Source organism: Lacerta agilis, chromosome 6, assembly GCF_009819535.1.
Source record: "Lacerta agilis isolate rLacAgi1 chromosome 6, rLacAgi1.pri, whole genome shotgun sequence".
Lineage (NCBI taxonomy): Eukaryota > Metazoa > Chordata > Lepidosauria > Squamata > Lacertidae > Lacerta > Lacerta agilis.
Window position 1 is genome coordinate 81,134,638 of NC_046317.1, and position 15,722 is coordinate 81,150,359.

Here is a 15,722-nt window from a genome sequence, read left to right on the forward strand (position 1 = left end):
GCAAAGCCTGCTAAAATCATGTTCAGAATGAAATGCATTGCAAATGTGCCCAGGCTATGATTTTATTCCTGCTTCATCACCAAAACCACAACTAGAAGAGTTCATGCCCTTGTATTTTTATTTATAAAATTTATGAGTCACAGTTTCCAGCTCCATTGCCTGAGCATAAAAAAGCAATGTATAAAAGATAAAATCACTTGGCCACCTTTGAGTTAAATCTGTACTTCTCACTGCTGAAAGATCCAGCTGCGTTTCCAAGCATCACACAGAACCCTGTTGAGAAGCAGCAGCCTAGAGAGATGCTTTTCAAACCTTGTTCCAAAGAATCCCAAAAGGATTTATCAATGAGATAAATAATAATAAAACAAACATCTCAGAAATACAGCTGGATTCCTGATCTCCTGTGATCAGGGTGGAAAGGGTGCCTCTCAGTTCACATGAGGTAACGTTCTCCAACAGCCAGGACCAGTGTTTCCTATGAGCTCAGCACGTACCTTAAAAAACTCTGAAACCTATAAAGCACTTGTAGCAGGTCCACAGAGAAATCAATAAGGAAACAGTTCTCTGAAACTGAAATATATCCAGTTTGGGTATCACCATTCTGGAATCATGGCACATTCTAAAAACAATTGCAGTTAAAAAATACCAGAAACAGTTATCATTACGACATTCTAAAAAAACAGTTAAAAGCATTTTCTCATCTTGTGGTCTCAGGGATGTCAGGGACAGTATCCTTCAGCCATCAAATGCCTATAAGCAGGAAAGTTTTCAAACTGCTTCTGAAAGCAAGATACACCTCACCAGAGAGGGAGGACATTCCACACAAAAAAAGAAGCCACCACCGGAAAGGGCCTGTCACTCCACCCAAGCAGCCCCTGGTGGCATCACCACCAACAAGGCCTTGTCTGCCAATCATAGTGTCCAAGATGGCTGATACTGGGGCATGTGCTCTTTCAATTACCTGGTTCCCAAGCCATTCATGGCTTTATATGCCCAAATAACAAGTGCAAACAAAATATCTTCCCTAATAACACCACTATAAACAGACAAGGGGCTGGGGCATGTGCAAAGCCACCCACAGTCTGGGAAAATGTACAGAGGAAACCAAGTCAGACCATTGGTCTATCTAGATCAGTATTGTCAATACGTACTACCAGTGGCTAGCTACAACTTCAGACAGGAGTCCCTCCCAGCTCTTGCTGGACATGCCAGGGAGCTGCTGCGTGCAAAGGAGGTGCACTGAACTACCTACAGCACCTCCCTTGCTACTTGGCTATGCCCTGTCCTTCCTGCAACTTATGTCACCAGGCACAAAACAGTCTCCATCGGTTAGCGTGGGGCAGGCATAGGGATTGCGAAAGCGTCGCTCCCAGTTGCTGCCGGGTGCCACAAGTGGGGAGAGTGTTGCTGCGTTCAGGTCCTGCTTGCGGGCTTCCCACAGCACTGTGAGAACCGGATGCTGAACTAGACCAGGCCAGAGCCTTATCCAGTCCAGCAACCCAGATTCCCACAGCAGCCAACCAGGCATCCTGCTAAGTAAGACTTGAGAACAACAGCACTCCGAAGGTGTTGTTCCCCAGTGAGTGGAAGCCCTTCACATCCTAATCACCCTCTAAAGAGATCCAAAAAGCTTAATAAAAAGTATTTTTTAATAAAACAACAACAACCTGCCTTTTGATCTTCATTTTACTCTTCATTTTAAAGGGCGAAGTCCTTCCTCAATTTGCAACAGAAAGACAATGGGTTTTACCCTGGGGTGGCTATGTTTCAAATGCAAACCTCTAAAGCAGAAGGCAAGTATCTCCACAAACCCCTCAGGTTATTTTGCATGTCTGAGGGAGGTGGGGTGGTATTGTTCTCTCCTTGAATACTGGGATTTCACTTACCTATTGCTCTGGGGAAACCATCAATCTTGCCTGGGGGCCCTATTCTGAGGGAGGGAGTCCTTTGGTGGTAGCTGGGCAACTGCCATGCCCTTGCCTGCTGCATTTCACTAAGCCGAAAGAAACAGGTGATTGAAATGGTGTTCAGTTCCCTACTTCCCATTAGACTTACCACAGCTCCTAAGCGGCACACCTGAGGAAAAGCAGCAGCAGTGTGGTGCAATGGTTAGAGTGACAGGCTACGTCCGGGGAGAGCCAGGTTCCAATCTCCCCATCCCAGCTGCTGCAACATCAGGGTTGGGGTGGGGGAGCTTATGCCGAGCTTGCTAAGCTACTGCGATGGAGTTCAGGGAGGAGACGTCTCCAGTGTGATGTGGTGTTGGCAGTCTGGCTGGAAGGTGAGCCAGTTGGAAAGGAAGGGATGGAGCAGGAAGACCTCCCGGCGGATGCAGCGCTGCTCAGCCCAGCACAGGACAACAATGGGGTGTGGGTCTCAGCCACCAAGAAGGGAGCAAGAGGAAAGGAAGGGAGCCGGAATACATGAGGACAGTTCCACACTACACATTTAAAGCATATTCCATGCATGTTTAAAGGGCACGGCTCCCCCCCAGAGGCTGCTGGGAACTGTAGTTTTTTAAAGAAATGGTAGCTCTGTCAGGGGATTCTGTCTATATAGGATTCTTTTGGGGAAGCAATGTGCTTTAAATGGGTGTTGGAATATGCTTTATCTGCCCACATAGAATCATAGAATCATAGAGTTGGAAGAGACCACAAGGGCCATCTAGTCCAACCCCCTGCCAAGCAGGAAACACACATGCGAGTGTGAAAAAGAGGAGGGACAACAACAAGCAGAGAGCTGTGTGATAGGAAAAACCAAGGAAAAGGAACAAGAGGCGACAGGAAGATACCGGCTGAAGCAGGAATAAGGGCCAAAATTGTAACACTAAGAGCATATTACACCACAAACCTAAAACTGATTGAACCGTCCATCAGCTTTGGGTAAGGAGCACCGTTCAGGGGTAAGACATCTGCTTTGCACACAGAAGGTCCCAAGTTCTATCCCTGCCATCTTCAGGTAGGGGTGGTAAGAGCTGCTGCCAATCCATGTAAACAATAGATAGCTAAACCGACCTCTGGTCTGACTCTATATAAGATGGCTTCCTCTGCTATATGTCCCAGCTGCCCTCGGGAATTCAGAGCAATTGGTGCCTCTAACAGCCCCTCTCCTTGCCAACATTTCCATCATGAACAGGGAAGGGCTGTTGACTTCATACCTGCTTGTAAGCTTCTCAAAGGCATTTGATGGGCTTATGTAAAAAGAATATTCAGCAAGGTGGAAACTTGCCCAGGGCTACAAACAGTGTAACAGATGGGATCTCAAATTCAGACATCAACAACTCCCCTGCCCGAAAAAAGAATCCATTCTCCCTTTGGCTAATGTACCCTCCCTCCTAAACGATCAGTGTCTTGTCAGTGGTGGTTCCACACCTTTGGAAAGCCTTCCTCTGCGTGGTTTGTCAAATCACCGCTGTTTTTCAATTCCACATCTGTTTAAGGGGCTGGAAAAAAGAGCTGTTAGCTGCTGCAGGCATGCTGCACTCTGTTACTGGCAGAGCAGGCAGGGTCAATACTCCCATAAACCCAACTTGCACTGTTTTGCTGGCACGCTAGTGCTAGACACTTGCATCCGTAACTGCCATATTAGGGACAACCCCTCCTTGGAAAAGAATAGCAAAGATCAATGCACACCGGTATTTCCCGTTTCCTTTGCCCTTATGATGGCAGTTTGGAGAATGGTGCACACTAAACAATGATCTGCAGATTATGGGAACTGTCACTCAGTAGGACAGGATTTCTTAACAGTGAAGTTTCAATACCTACATCAAGTTAAAAGCCCAGGTTCTCCAGTGTGAGTCACGACAAGTAAACTGTTGTGGTTTCCATAATAACTCAAGTTCGTTTTCAAGGTGGCTTTGCACATTGCAAGGAAGCATATGACCATTGATTGCACTTTCTCCCTCTGCAATTCCAGTGTAACCAATGGAGGGGGGAAATCATGCATCACCTCTGTGGCTGTCTATGCGTCAGAGGATACACAGCTCCTCACACATTCCCCAACTACACTTTACCGTATTGAGCACAAAAAGAAACGAATAAGTGTCGTTTGCTGGTTCTCCATCTTTCGGTGCTTCCTTACAACTTACAAAGCTACTCTGTCTTCTCATAAAGGATCATTTGTTCCAAATGTAAAATCTTTTAGATCTTCCGCCATCCTTGCAAAGCTTGCCCACCTAGCACCTCCTTGAAAAACTCCTTCTCCCGATGACCAGACATGCAAAGGAGTAGGTAGAAAATTGCAAGGAAGTCAGTTAATGTGTACCAATCTGTTGCAATTATTGAGGGCTGTGTTTATTTTATTTAAGTTCTGTACTTAAACTTACTTAGGAAAAGAAACTGCAAATGCTGCCATAGTGCTATGACACTTCTCTGCTGCAATGCACATTCTGGCATTATGGCGTTTGCTGCGCTAGTTTGACGTATGTAACAAAACCCTACCTGGGAAATACAATGCCCACAAGAGTATCTCTTACAAAACCAAGGCACACAGTTTAATACGGGCTGCAATTTTAAAAGATCGCTATAGAAACCCTTCAGGTTAAAAGGGGGGGGGGACACCACCTCACAAAAGACCTTCTAATTTCCACTGTCAATAGAAATCTGTATGTCTGAAAGCAGGTGCTGTGCTTCGCTATATAGGCTGGCTAGCAACTAGTCTAATTCATTAAGAAGTCTATAAACAAGCTGGCCTTTGTCCCATGGAGATGAAAGAACTGAGACTACAATGGGATGAAAGGTGTGCACAAGGATGAAGAAAGCTATTATGGATCTATGTCCTTTCTTAAACTCGTCCTGGCATGCACTGTTGACAGGGGAACAAAACCATACAGACAAAACTCTCAGAAGTGCCTTGTTGCTAATAGTTCCACCTGTCTATGTTAAAACGATTGGATCTTGCCTATCATCTTACTAATGACAGACCATGCTAACAGAAGGCAAACACAACAGAACTATAACAGCACCATGGTTTCTTGAAGAGCATCTCCTGCAGAACAGCATTAGACTGGTCTCTACAATCAGCAGGCAGAAGGGGAGCGACTGGGTGCTCTGCCATAAAGCAAACTGCCTACTACACCATAGAAAATTAGAGGAAAAGAGGAAAAGTTGAGCCTATCCTTCTCCCTGATGTGGTATTTTTCTATGTGCAGGGGTTTTTTTCAACACAAAGGTAGCATCAGGTGCACAGCCCTCTTAAGTAGCTGAAGGGGGGGCGGAGAAACCCAGTTGACTGTATATGCTGGCACTAAGAAGGGGTTGGGTTTGGACCCAATATAATACTTGCAATTATCTTAACTTTGTCCCATTAACCTGCACAGTGTTGAAGCATGTTGTCTACTTTTATACAGTATAAGCTGTGATTTCTTCCTAAACAGGACCTGACAAAGAAGAGCTTTCTGTTCATCATTTCAAATGAAGCTTTACACTTTTCTCTGGGCTGCAATTTTTGTGAGATTGCTTAAACTCTCAAATGAAATGGTTTGTTAAAATATTTCAAACTGTAACACAAGACTCCTGTAGCTTTTGCTTACATAGAGATAATGTATGAGGATTCTAAGACATTTGTGGAAAGTCAGCTAGCTTTTTAGGAAACAAATAATGCATGCTGTTTCTCTGGAACTGCCACCTGTGTTTATCTACTTCTACTGCTGGAGAGATTTAGAAAGTGAATTCCCCCCTGCGCCAACATGGCACGCAAGGACTGGTATTAGGACCTGTGCCTTTTAACTTCTTCATAAATGATCTAGAGTTAAGGGGTGAGCAGAGAGGTAGCAAAGTTTGCTGTTGATACCAATTTATTCAGAGTAGTTTAAAAGAAAGGTGGATTGCAATGAGCTCCAAAATGATATTTCCAAACTGTGTGAATGGGCAGTAAAAGGACAAATTTCACGTTAAGGGTTATTGGGAATGGGGTGGAAAATAAAACTGGCATTAATGCTGTTAATACAAATCTAAGGTTCAGGCAGCGTTGAAATACTGTGTACAGTTTTAGTCACTTCACCTCAAAAAGGGCATTCTGAAGAAGGGGGGAAATCAGAAAAGTGCGACCAAAATGATACAGTGGCTTGGCCAATTCTGTTCTGAGAAAGCATCACACCATCTGGGGCATTAGAAAAGATGAGGAAAACAGGGCGTGATAAAGGTGCATAAGTTTATGCATGGTATGAGAACCCAGGATCGCCAGTGAAGCAGAATGTTGGAAGATTCAAGGCTGACAAAATAATTTCTTAAAGCACAAAATTATACACAAGGAATCTGCCACCAGTAGAGCATGCGACTCTTAAATCTCAGGGTCGTGGGTCTGAGCCCAGCGTTGGGCAAAAGATTCCTGCATTGCAGAGAGTTGGAGATGACCCTTGTGGGCCCTTCCAACTCTACAATTCTATGGTTCACACCTCACTGTTCCTGCTCTGAAACCTCCTCAAGTGATCCTCATAGGATGGCATGTATACTTGAACTGCAGTAATGTCTCTGCTTGCCTAGGTATAAGACCAAGAATTGAGGGGGGGGGCAGTGTATGTACATGCAGAAATCTCATACTTTTGCATGCCGGAAAATAGCCTACTATTACAAAGGTAAGAGTCACACCTGTTGTTATGCCCACTTTGCCTCTGGCCCTGCCCACCACTGGTATGTGGCCCCTGAAAGGCTGCCCACAATGGAATGTGCCTCTTGGGCTGAAAGAGGTTCCCCACCCCGAGATAAACAATGGAAAATGTGAGCTATTTCATTCATTCATGTGCATCTCTTGATTGCTCACCGTTTGATACAGCTGAGCAGTTCCATGGAAAGGCAAGGCATTGATTGAATGGAATACTACAGTTCTATCTGTGGTGTTCAACCTGATGGTTTCATCACACAAACAAGTCATTGCTTGACGCTGCTGCAGCCACCAAGGGACGGATGTGTATATGCAAAGCAGCTCAAAGTCTTGCAATTCTTTGCTCACTTACGTGGGACCACATTCCTCTGAACACAGCAGTGTTTAGTTCAGAGTAAGCCTGCACAGGATTGGGCTGAGATTAAAGTCTCATGCTCTGCAGACTAAGCTATCCTATGATTCTATGAATTGAGTTGCATTGTTTATAAGTTTGTCCTGGTTTTCCTGGATTTAGAAAGTGTGCCTGAACATTTTGGCTCTGTGTTTATGCACATGTATCTACACACACACACATTTACATACATACACACCGTGTTAATAAACAACTGCGTGCAGGTTCACATGGTCGCCAGTGTGCGTGCACCCAGTTGCCATGATCCTTCTGCATCAAAGAGGGGGTGGAACGATTACAAGGATCAGGTGTATATCACCCGATTCACAAACGATGACATACATAAAATGGCAAGCTACTGGCAATTCTCTTTTGCTAGCATACTTGAGAAGAATAATCTTGGTTCAAACGCTCAGCTCAGTATAGGGTTTTTCCTTACCAAACCCAAGTTTTACAAAGGATTCCCAACAATGGAGTTCCATACGGGTTCAACAACAATGTCTAAAGCAGAGGTGCAGAACCCTTGTCAGCCCAAGAGCCACATACTATCATAGGCAACCTTCTGGGGGCCACATTCAAGTGGTGAGCAGGACCAGAGGCAAAAGTGGGCATGCCTCTAATTTTTGTATAGTACATACACCCACACCCATCTCGTTGCCAGCGATCCAAGCCAGCATCATCGCAGTTAAAGGAAACATTCTACCCAGGCAATACCGAGTAGGTTCACTGAAGGATCTGGCCTGGAGATAAGAGGTGTGGCCTCAGAAAAGTCCTGATGCACGGGTGAAGAGGCCTGGGGACGGCGATTTGACACCTCCAACTCAGGTCTACTTAGAAGTGACACCTCTTTAGCCAGGGGTCAGCAAACTTTTTCAGCAGGGGGCCAGTCCACTGTCCCTCAGACCTTGTGGGGGGCCGGACTATATTGGGGGGGGGGATGAACGAATTCCTATGCCCCACAAGTAAGCCAGAGGTGCATTTTAAATAAAAGGACACATTCTACTCATGTAAAAACACGCTTATTCCTATATCATTCGCGGGTCGAATTTAGAAGGCGATTGGGTGAGATCCGGCCCCCGGGCCTTAGTTTGTCTACCCATGCCTTTAGCCTTTTATCTCCCAGCAGCTGCATCTTGCAGACTATTCACAAGACTCTTCCAAAACCATCATTTTATCATCAACAGTCTTACTTGGTGCTCATCTGGACAATCATGAAATCTTAGGCAAAAGAACCCATATACACAACAACAAAGATGAGTCAGATTATCATTTCATATTCAAAGGGTGTGTCCCTTCAAATTCCCGGGGAGTCCCTTCTTGTTTAGACTAAAATTGTGAGTTGCAGAGTAGAGGGCAGTGGGGGGAGCCTGGGGCTGCCTTTACAGCTCTTCGCTGTCCTGAACTTCTGTTTGGATTTGGTCTGGATTCACAGAGTTGCAATCTGTACATGTGGTGGTTTCACAGATGCATGTGACACAGGCTAAAAACAGATACAGCAAAACTAGTGCCTATAATTATATATTTTAAATAGACAGCTTGCCCCTGAGAGTGTTCTACTCAAATCCAGCCAGTTTATTCTGACCCATAGCACACCAAGAGAAATCCCCATTGGAGGACCACATCCCATTAAAAAGGCTCAGCCAACCGCAAGCCGAAAAGTGACAACTTCCATTTAATTTGCATAAACCCATCCACATGTGCTTACCAAGAGCACAGGCTAGCAACCCAGGCCAGCTCATTAGAAAGAACAGCAAATGAGGATTTACTAGAGAACCTTTCTTGGGGTCATTAAGATCACAAGCCACTTACTACAGAGTTCTTCCACTGGTCTAAATAGGATCCCTCTAAAGTAAAGGGTTTGGACACTGCAGCCTGAAAAAGAACCCCACAAAAAATCCTACAAAAACTGGCTCTTTGGAGAAGCTTAAATACTGCCTCTGTTTATCTCCTTTTCCACCAGGGGACCTCTCCATTTACAGCAGCTCCAGCAATGTTGCAGTTATTCAAAGGTGGTTTAAGCCCCTTCATCTGTTATGTGTTGCAGTCTGTGGCCTGCTGCAGTTCAGGTTCCCAAGTCTGAACTAGCCTCACGGCAAAGTGCAGGCAAACACCACTAAAGTGAAGAAATAAAGATGGACATTATGGCATTCCTGCTCAGGCAGCAGCAAAAACGAAACAAGATTGGGAGGTGAACCAAAGAGTTCTAAGTCGCCACAGCAAATATCTCTGAGCCAGCTCCCGAGTGCATTTACAAAATGACACTAATTGAGATTAATTAATCCACAATTAACAACACCACATGATCAATCATCACAGTTGCAACCACAACTGAGAACCACCTTTTTATAGCTAGTTCTCAAGACTTCTTGATACAGAGCTGTTTTCCATACTTTATCCATACTTCCATGGTAAAAGAAAAGAAATTATTACACTTTCAGCACACGCATATGGAATTATTCTCACAATCCTAAATTAGTCACAAAAGTCTTTATTCTAGGTTAAATTACCCCATAACAGCACCATACCCCTCCCTGTTTTACTTGATTTTTAAAGAGCTAGACAAGTACACCACCCCTACTGTGAACTTGGTACCAAAACATGTACATTAAAGTATAATTAGGGGCCCATGCACAAGATTCTGTAACCTCCAGGCTCCATGCGCTTGTACACAGTAAAATGATGCAATTTCCTCATCTTTTAAAAATCCATACTCATTGGTGAAGGTTTCAGTTGATGCTTGCAATGCACGCTGGCTGCTGCAAGCATGGAACCCAAAGGGCTCTATTTGCTACTCGGTGGTTAATCTGCCTTTTGAACATGCCATGGTTTGCCATGCATCTTGGTCCTATGCATTCAAGCACCACTCACTCCCAAGTTAGTGTGCATACGATTGCAGCCTTAAAGTGAATCTATGAATGCTCTCTGCAGGGAAAGGGCTGAAGATAGCTGATGGCCCAAACCTTTGGCCTTGAACAAGTATTTAAGGTGGCTATCCTAGAAACACTCAGTAATAAGCAAAAGCACATATCTGAAGATCACTCAGCACTGACAGGTTGCATGTTAAATTAATGGCTCTTGAGCTGGTGGGACACTACTGCCCTTGTTGAGTATGGGTCACCTAGTGCTAGAAGGAGCGATATAAAGTTTTAAGGAGGACAGGATCCTGAGGCAGGTGGACCCACCCTTCTCTCAGTATTCAAAACACACTGGTAGGGTGAATGTCCCTTAGAAGAGGATCATAACTGATTCACATTGGATTTGTGTGGATAGCAGTTCCTCCACTTGCTCCATCCATCCAACCCAATTAGCAAAGACCCACTAATTTGTTCTGATGTTTCCCTGCTTGCAGATTTGAGGGGCATCATAAACCCGCTTTTCAAACACCATCACCTTTTCAAATGCCAGTGTTGGATAAGAACCCCAATCAACAGGTCTTTGGCACACAAGAATGGCACACCAAGGATTTGCTGTCCTGATGGTTGGCGCAAGAATGGGGGATCCCGGAAATTAAAATAAACATTTTGGGGGGTGGAGATCAAAACACTTCAGGAGTGCTGCACTAAACCCCTTCCCTTAACAGTTGTCTCATACGTGTAACCAGAGGGTTCCTCAAAAGGTGCTTAAGTGGAGTGTTAATATTTTTAAAGCCCAGTCTAATACTTCTGGGTGAAGGGGCAGCATCTGAAGCCAGGACAAACATTGAAGAGATAATAATAAATAGTTCCAGGTCAGTTCAAGCAGGGTTGTTGTTGTTTTAAAAAAGATTAGCTCCATGTCTGAAGAGATGTCTGGCAAAATGTCCTCTCATGGGGGGTGCATCACTGCATGGGTCACTGCAATTTCCCACAATGCCCTGGAGTACCACTATTGGTGGGGCATTGGGGGAAATGGCTCCTGCGTGCTGCTAGAGAAGCCCTCAGCAGGTGTCTGCCCAAACAGGCCCTACAGGGTGGCACATGGATGCCACAGGAACTGCCCAAGATGCCAGGCCTGCATTGCTGGTGCCAGCCACTCGGCCTCACCATCCCACAGGTTCCTCCTGGCTTCCCCGAGGCCACGAGGAAGTGTCCGTCTCCAAAGTGTTCCCCAAGCACCTTCTCCCTCTCCCTGCAAGCCAAGAGACTCACCCATGTTGACGAAGCTCATGACCATGTCGGCCTCGGTGAGGAAGTTGCTGTCCTGCAGGCTGGCCAGGGGCGGCCCCTGAGTGCTGAAGATGGGCTTGTAGGGGTACGAGTAGCCCTCCCCGCCGTCGCTGCCTCCGGCGCCCTCCTCCTCCACCGACATGGCATTGTAGAGGTCCAGCATGAACATGGGCGCCGAGTTGTGCTTGCCGTGCAGATGGGGCCTCGGCCGGTGGGGCAAGCCCAGGATGGAGAGGATCTCCCGCTGCATCTCCCGGCGCTCCTGGCTGCGGAGCCTCCGGTGGATGAAGCTCGAGTGCACCTCGTTCTCCAGCGTGAAGTCGGCCAGGGCGCAGCGCAGCTCCACAGCCCAGGCGCCCAAGAGGAGCCAGATGAGCAGCCGGGCGGCAGCCGCCTCCGCCGCCCGCCGCTTGAACCACCCCGCCGCGCGCATCTCCGTCACGGGGGGCAGAGCCAGGGAGCCGGCGGGCTGGGAGGCGGCGGCGGCGGGAGAGGCGGCCGGCCGAAAGAGCCGCGCATTAAAAAGGAAGGGGCAGCCGAGCGCCCCGCGGAGGGACCCGATCACTTGGCCGGCGAGCTGCCCTGGAGAGCCCACCGAGAGGAGCGCATGATAGCCTGGGCGATCCCGGGAAGGAGGGAGGAGCGAGCGCGCTTAGTTGCCGAGAGCCATACGCGGAGAGAGGGGAGGAGAGCGGCCCAGCGACCCCGGGCTCCGACCTGGCTGCTTCCCTCGGGGATGTGCTCGCTCCCTCGCTCGCTCGCCCGCCCGCCTCGCCACCAAGCGCAAGGCTTCTGAGCGGCGGCTTCGCAAAGCAGGCGGGCAGCGGGAGTTCGCGCAAAGGGGCGGAGCTCGGCGCGTTGCACTCCCTTGCCCAACTGGTATCAGTGTCCCGAAGTGAAGCCACTGGAAAAGCCAGCCTCGCCGGCTGCGTGGGACCGCCGCTCGCTTCCCCCGCCGATCCAGGCTCTGTGTCCCCAACGACGCTCGGACCCTTGGGGTGGGGTGGGGGGAGGAGGGGGGGAAATAAAGGTTTTTACGCACGCGGCGTGCGCATCGGCCTTCCACATCTGGCGCCCGGGAAAGCGAGGCACTTGTTTTACGCAGGCACGCGGCGCGTTTCCACGACACCCCCCACCCTTGCCCGCTTGCTCCCCCAGGTAGGATCTCACGTGGGCGGCCTCGGACGATCCCCAAAGCGAGCGGCTGCGGCTCGGAGTGAAGTTGTTGCAGTTCCGGCAACAGCAACGCCCCGCCAAAGTTCTGGGACGGGGGAATCAAACCACAGCGTTTATTTCTAAAGTGTAGCTGCTAACCACCTTTTTTATTGGGGGGGGGGGGTTGTGAAGTGGGAACTATACTTCTGGTATACTGTTCTTCATGTATAGGGCTTAGCAAGGAGCTGTGCAGTTTAAAGCTAGCAGGTAAAAACAACATAAAGCTCGATACTGCTTCCTTTCAGTCTCCGTAGCTTTATGCTACAGAACTACGTAAGTAAGGGCGTTGCTCGGTCTTTAAAAGGACTCTCGGAACAGGCTCATGATGCAAATTTGCATAGACTTTGCAAATGCTAATGTGTATGAATGGATGCAAATTTAGATCTCTGAACAAATTAAGACGGTGAGTGGCTCGCACTTTGCAGCATGCTCACTGCCTTGAATGCAAAGTTGTTTTCAAAAACTTTATTCATGTTTAAGAAAGGGTGGCCAGAAAATCTAGGGCCCAGTGCAAAGGACTTAAAATATTTGAACCTAACCTTATTAAATCCTACCCCCACCGTACTTTGCAGGGCACCTCCACGTTTCCTCTTGGGGGGGTTCATTTTTCCTTCACAATACACATAAATTTGAAATATTCACAGCAATTCATACAAAATGTTAAAAACCAGTTACCAAATAAAGCAGAAAGCCAAACCAAGTTCAGATTATAGATAAGAAAAAATAGAAACCCAGCCCATCAGTAGCAGATAACAGGAAGTTCATCCAGGTAACTGGACTTCCATTAGACTGCAGCTGCGTGGGGAATTACAAGACTGAATGCTCCTCCACTTTTAAAATAATACCCCAAAACAGAAATTTAGAAGTCAAGAAGATGGTTTCTAGTGTGTGTTTGTTTTTAACCTTTGATTATCTCTTCCCTGTTCCCATGGAGAAATAGTCAAGTACACAATATCCCATCTGCAGTCCAGAAATAATTTTGCTATATTCTTTCTTTATTTGTCCAGCCAATATCAATTTGATAGTAATCACTGACACTTTCAGAAAGTGACACTTGACTACCGCCTTTGTTGGAGCTAGAAAGAAAGAAAAAAAGGATTATTCACACACTTGTTTTTACATAGTGATGACTGTGTGATGGAACAGTTGTGAGCTATTATTTTTCTCATAGCAACTGGTCTTCTGAATGCCCACTAAGTCACTGTGGTTCACCATGTCCTGGAGAATGTTCGGCATACAAGTCAGGGTGAACACATGAAACTGCCTTATACAGACAATTGATCCAATGCCTACTCTGCCAGAGACTCTTCAACAACTCAGTCTGCACTATACATTTGAAGCAGTGTCATGGCACTTTAATCACACATGGCTTCCCCAAAAGAATTCTGGAAACTCTAGTTTGTTAAGGGAATTAACAGCTGTTGGGGGACCTCTATTCCCCACACAGAGCAACAGTTACCAGAGAAGTTTAACAAGGATTCCCTCTTGCCAGGGCACTCTTGAGAACTGTGGCTCTGTGAGGAGAGTAGTCTGTGACTTTGAGCTTGGGAGATCTGGTGTCACTGGGGCAGACCGCTTCTCTGACAGTTCACTAGGGAATGGGAGGCGGATGTATCCACACCTGCTCAGTGATCTTGTGGATGGGTGTGTCACCACTTTCTCCTTCATTCACCTGAAGCATGTCCAGGGAGGAAAACCTTTTCAAATTGTATCAAGTAACTACACTCACCCTTGTGGATGGCAGGATCTAGAATCACTCTAGATCCGTGGTTCCCAATGTGGGGCACACGCCCCACAGGGGGGCAATTTTATTTTTGATGGGGGCAATTCGAGAATGAGTTATTAACAGTGAATGGCCTTTTAGGCTGCCTCCGCGTGAATAGGAGTTCACTTTTTGAATAATAAGAATTATATGTAATGGGGAGGGGGGCGGGCATCAGGATTTTAGAGATACTTAGGTGGGGACATGGGCAAAAAATGGTTGGGAACCACTGCTCTAGATTGAAAGGAGTATGTCGAGGACAAGCATGAACGATTGCATATTGAGAAACACTTTTTAATGATACAAACAGGTTAGCATGTATGTGGGCTAAGACAGCCAAAGATCAATTTTCCGCAATGGAATAGGGGAAAGGAAAGTTGTCATGAAAATGTTTAAGCAGAGCCAGCTTATGGTTCGATAAGATAGTGAAATAAGCTTGATACCATCATTGTTAGCTAATGTTGCAGCATGATCTTAACAGTTCTTGATCTCCCCACCCACGTGCACATGTTGTATCTTGTCTTCAATTTTAGCATAGACAAACCTGATGATCCAACTGGCTTATCATATATAATCTTTGCCTCACAGCAACACCTGATTCTGACTTGGGCTTTGAGGGATGCCACAGTGCATTAAAAAAAAAAAACCATTCGCTGCTTACAGGGGTGAGAGGTTGTGTCACCAGGTCAAGCAACTGCTGAGCCATGATTACACAAAACAGGGGCTGCTGGTCCTCTTGATGTGATATTAGGTGCTTAAGTTGTTCCGCTTTGGTGCAGAGATAGACTCTGAGAGCAGTGGAGCAGGAGCAAAATCTGGAAAAGCCAACTTTTCCTTTAAGAATCATTCAGAGATTTTAGCTGCCATCGCCCCCATTGGCATGAGGTGGAATTCAGCTCCTAAATTTTTGCGGCACCCCTGTGGGGCTCAGGAGCCCAGTTATATCACCCCTTGCCTGCAGAGCTGGCAGCCTCTCACCCTTTTTCGAACAACCTCCTTTGTGGAGGCCTCCTCTCCCCTCTCCTTGGGAGTCCTGTCCCTGGTCTCTGAGCTGCCCCCCTCCCCAAAGAGAGAGGCACCATTCACCTGCTGAGCTTGTAGTCAAGGCTGCTGCAACAAAAAGCCCTGCAAGCCTTTGGGAGGCAGAGACACAAGAGGGCATCAGGGGAGGGAGGGAAGGAAGGAAAGAGGGACAGAGGCCTGCGTTGCCTGCAGCACCCCTGACCATCATTCAAGACACCCCACAGCACCCTGGTTGAAAACCACTGTCCTAAACTATAGAGAGAATGGCACTGTCTGCTGGTTGAAGCATCTGTCCCAGGATTAATTTCACTTGTGTCTGTTAAAATGCTTATGATGCCCCCTCCAAGTTGGTGATTTTTTTTTTTTAAAAAAGCAGGTGAATCCTACAAAATGTCATAGGCACAAGAATAGTACATCAGTGGTGGATTTATGCTGGACCACCCACTCATTTTTCCACTTTATTAGTAGTTCTGTGATGCTTCCTCAACGTTACTGGCATGAAAAGGATTTCAGCAGGGAGCTGCAGGACATGGACTGTTTGAAGCAAAACAGCATGACTGCCCCAGATCTTTTGCAGGCACAAACA

At 46.8% G+C, this 15,722-nt stretch overlaps 1 protein-coding gene across 2 annotated transcripts in view; it reads right to left on the reverse strand.

Moving 5' to 3' along the window:
• Nucleotides 1–11,991, reverse strand: part of BMP7 (bone morphogenetic protein 7) — a 74,490-nt gene extending 62,499 nt beyond the window's left edge. The window contains exon 1 of one of the 2 annotated variants that reach the window (XM_033153598.1): nt 11,119–11,991. In XM_033153598.1, coding sequence (XP_033009489.1) covers nt 11,119–11,569 — 451 coding nt within the window. In that variant the 5' untranslated portion in view covers nt 11,570–11,991. The remainder of the gene's footprint in view (nt 1–11,118) is intronic. The other variant, XM_033153599.1, reaches the window with a different exon arrangement.
• Nucleotides 11,992–15,722: the final 3,731 nt, after the last annotated feature.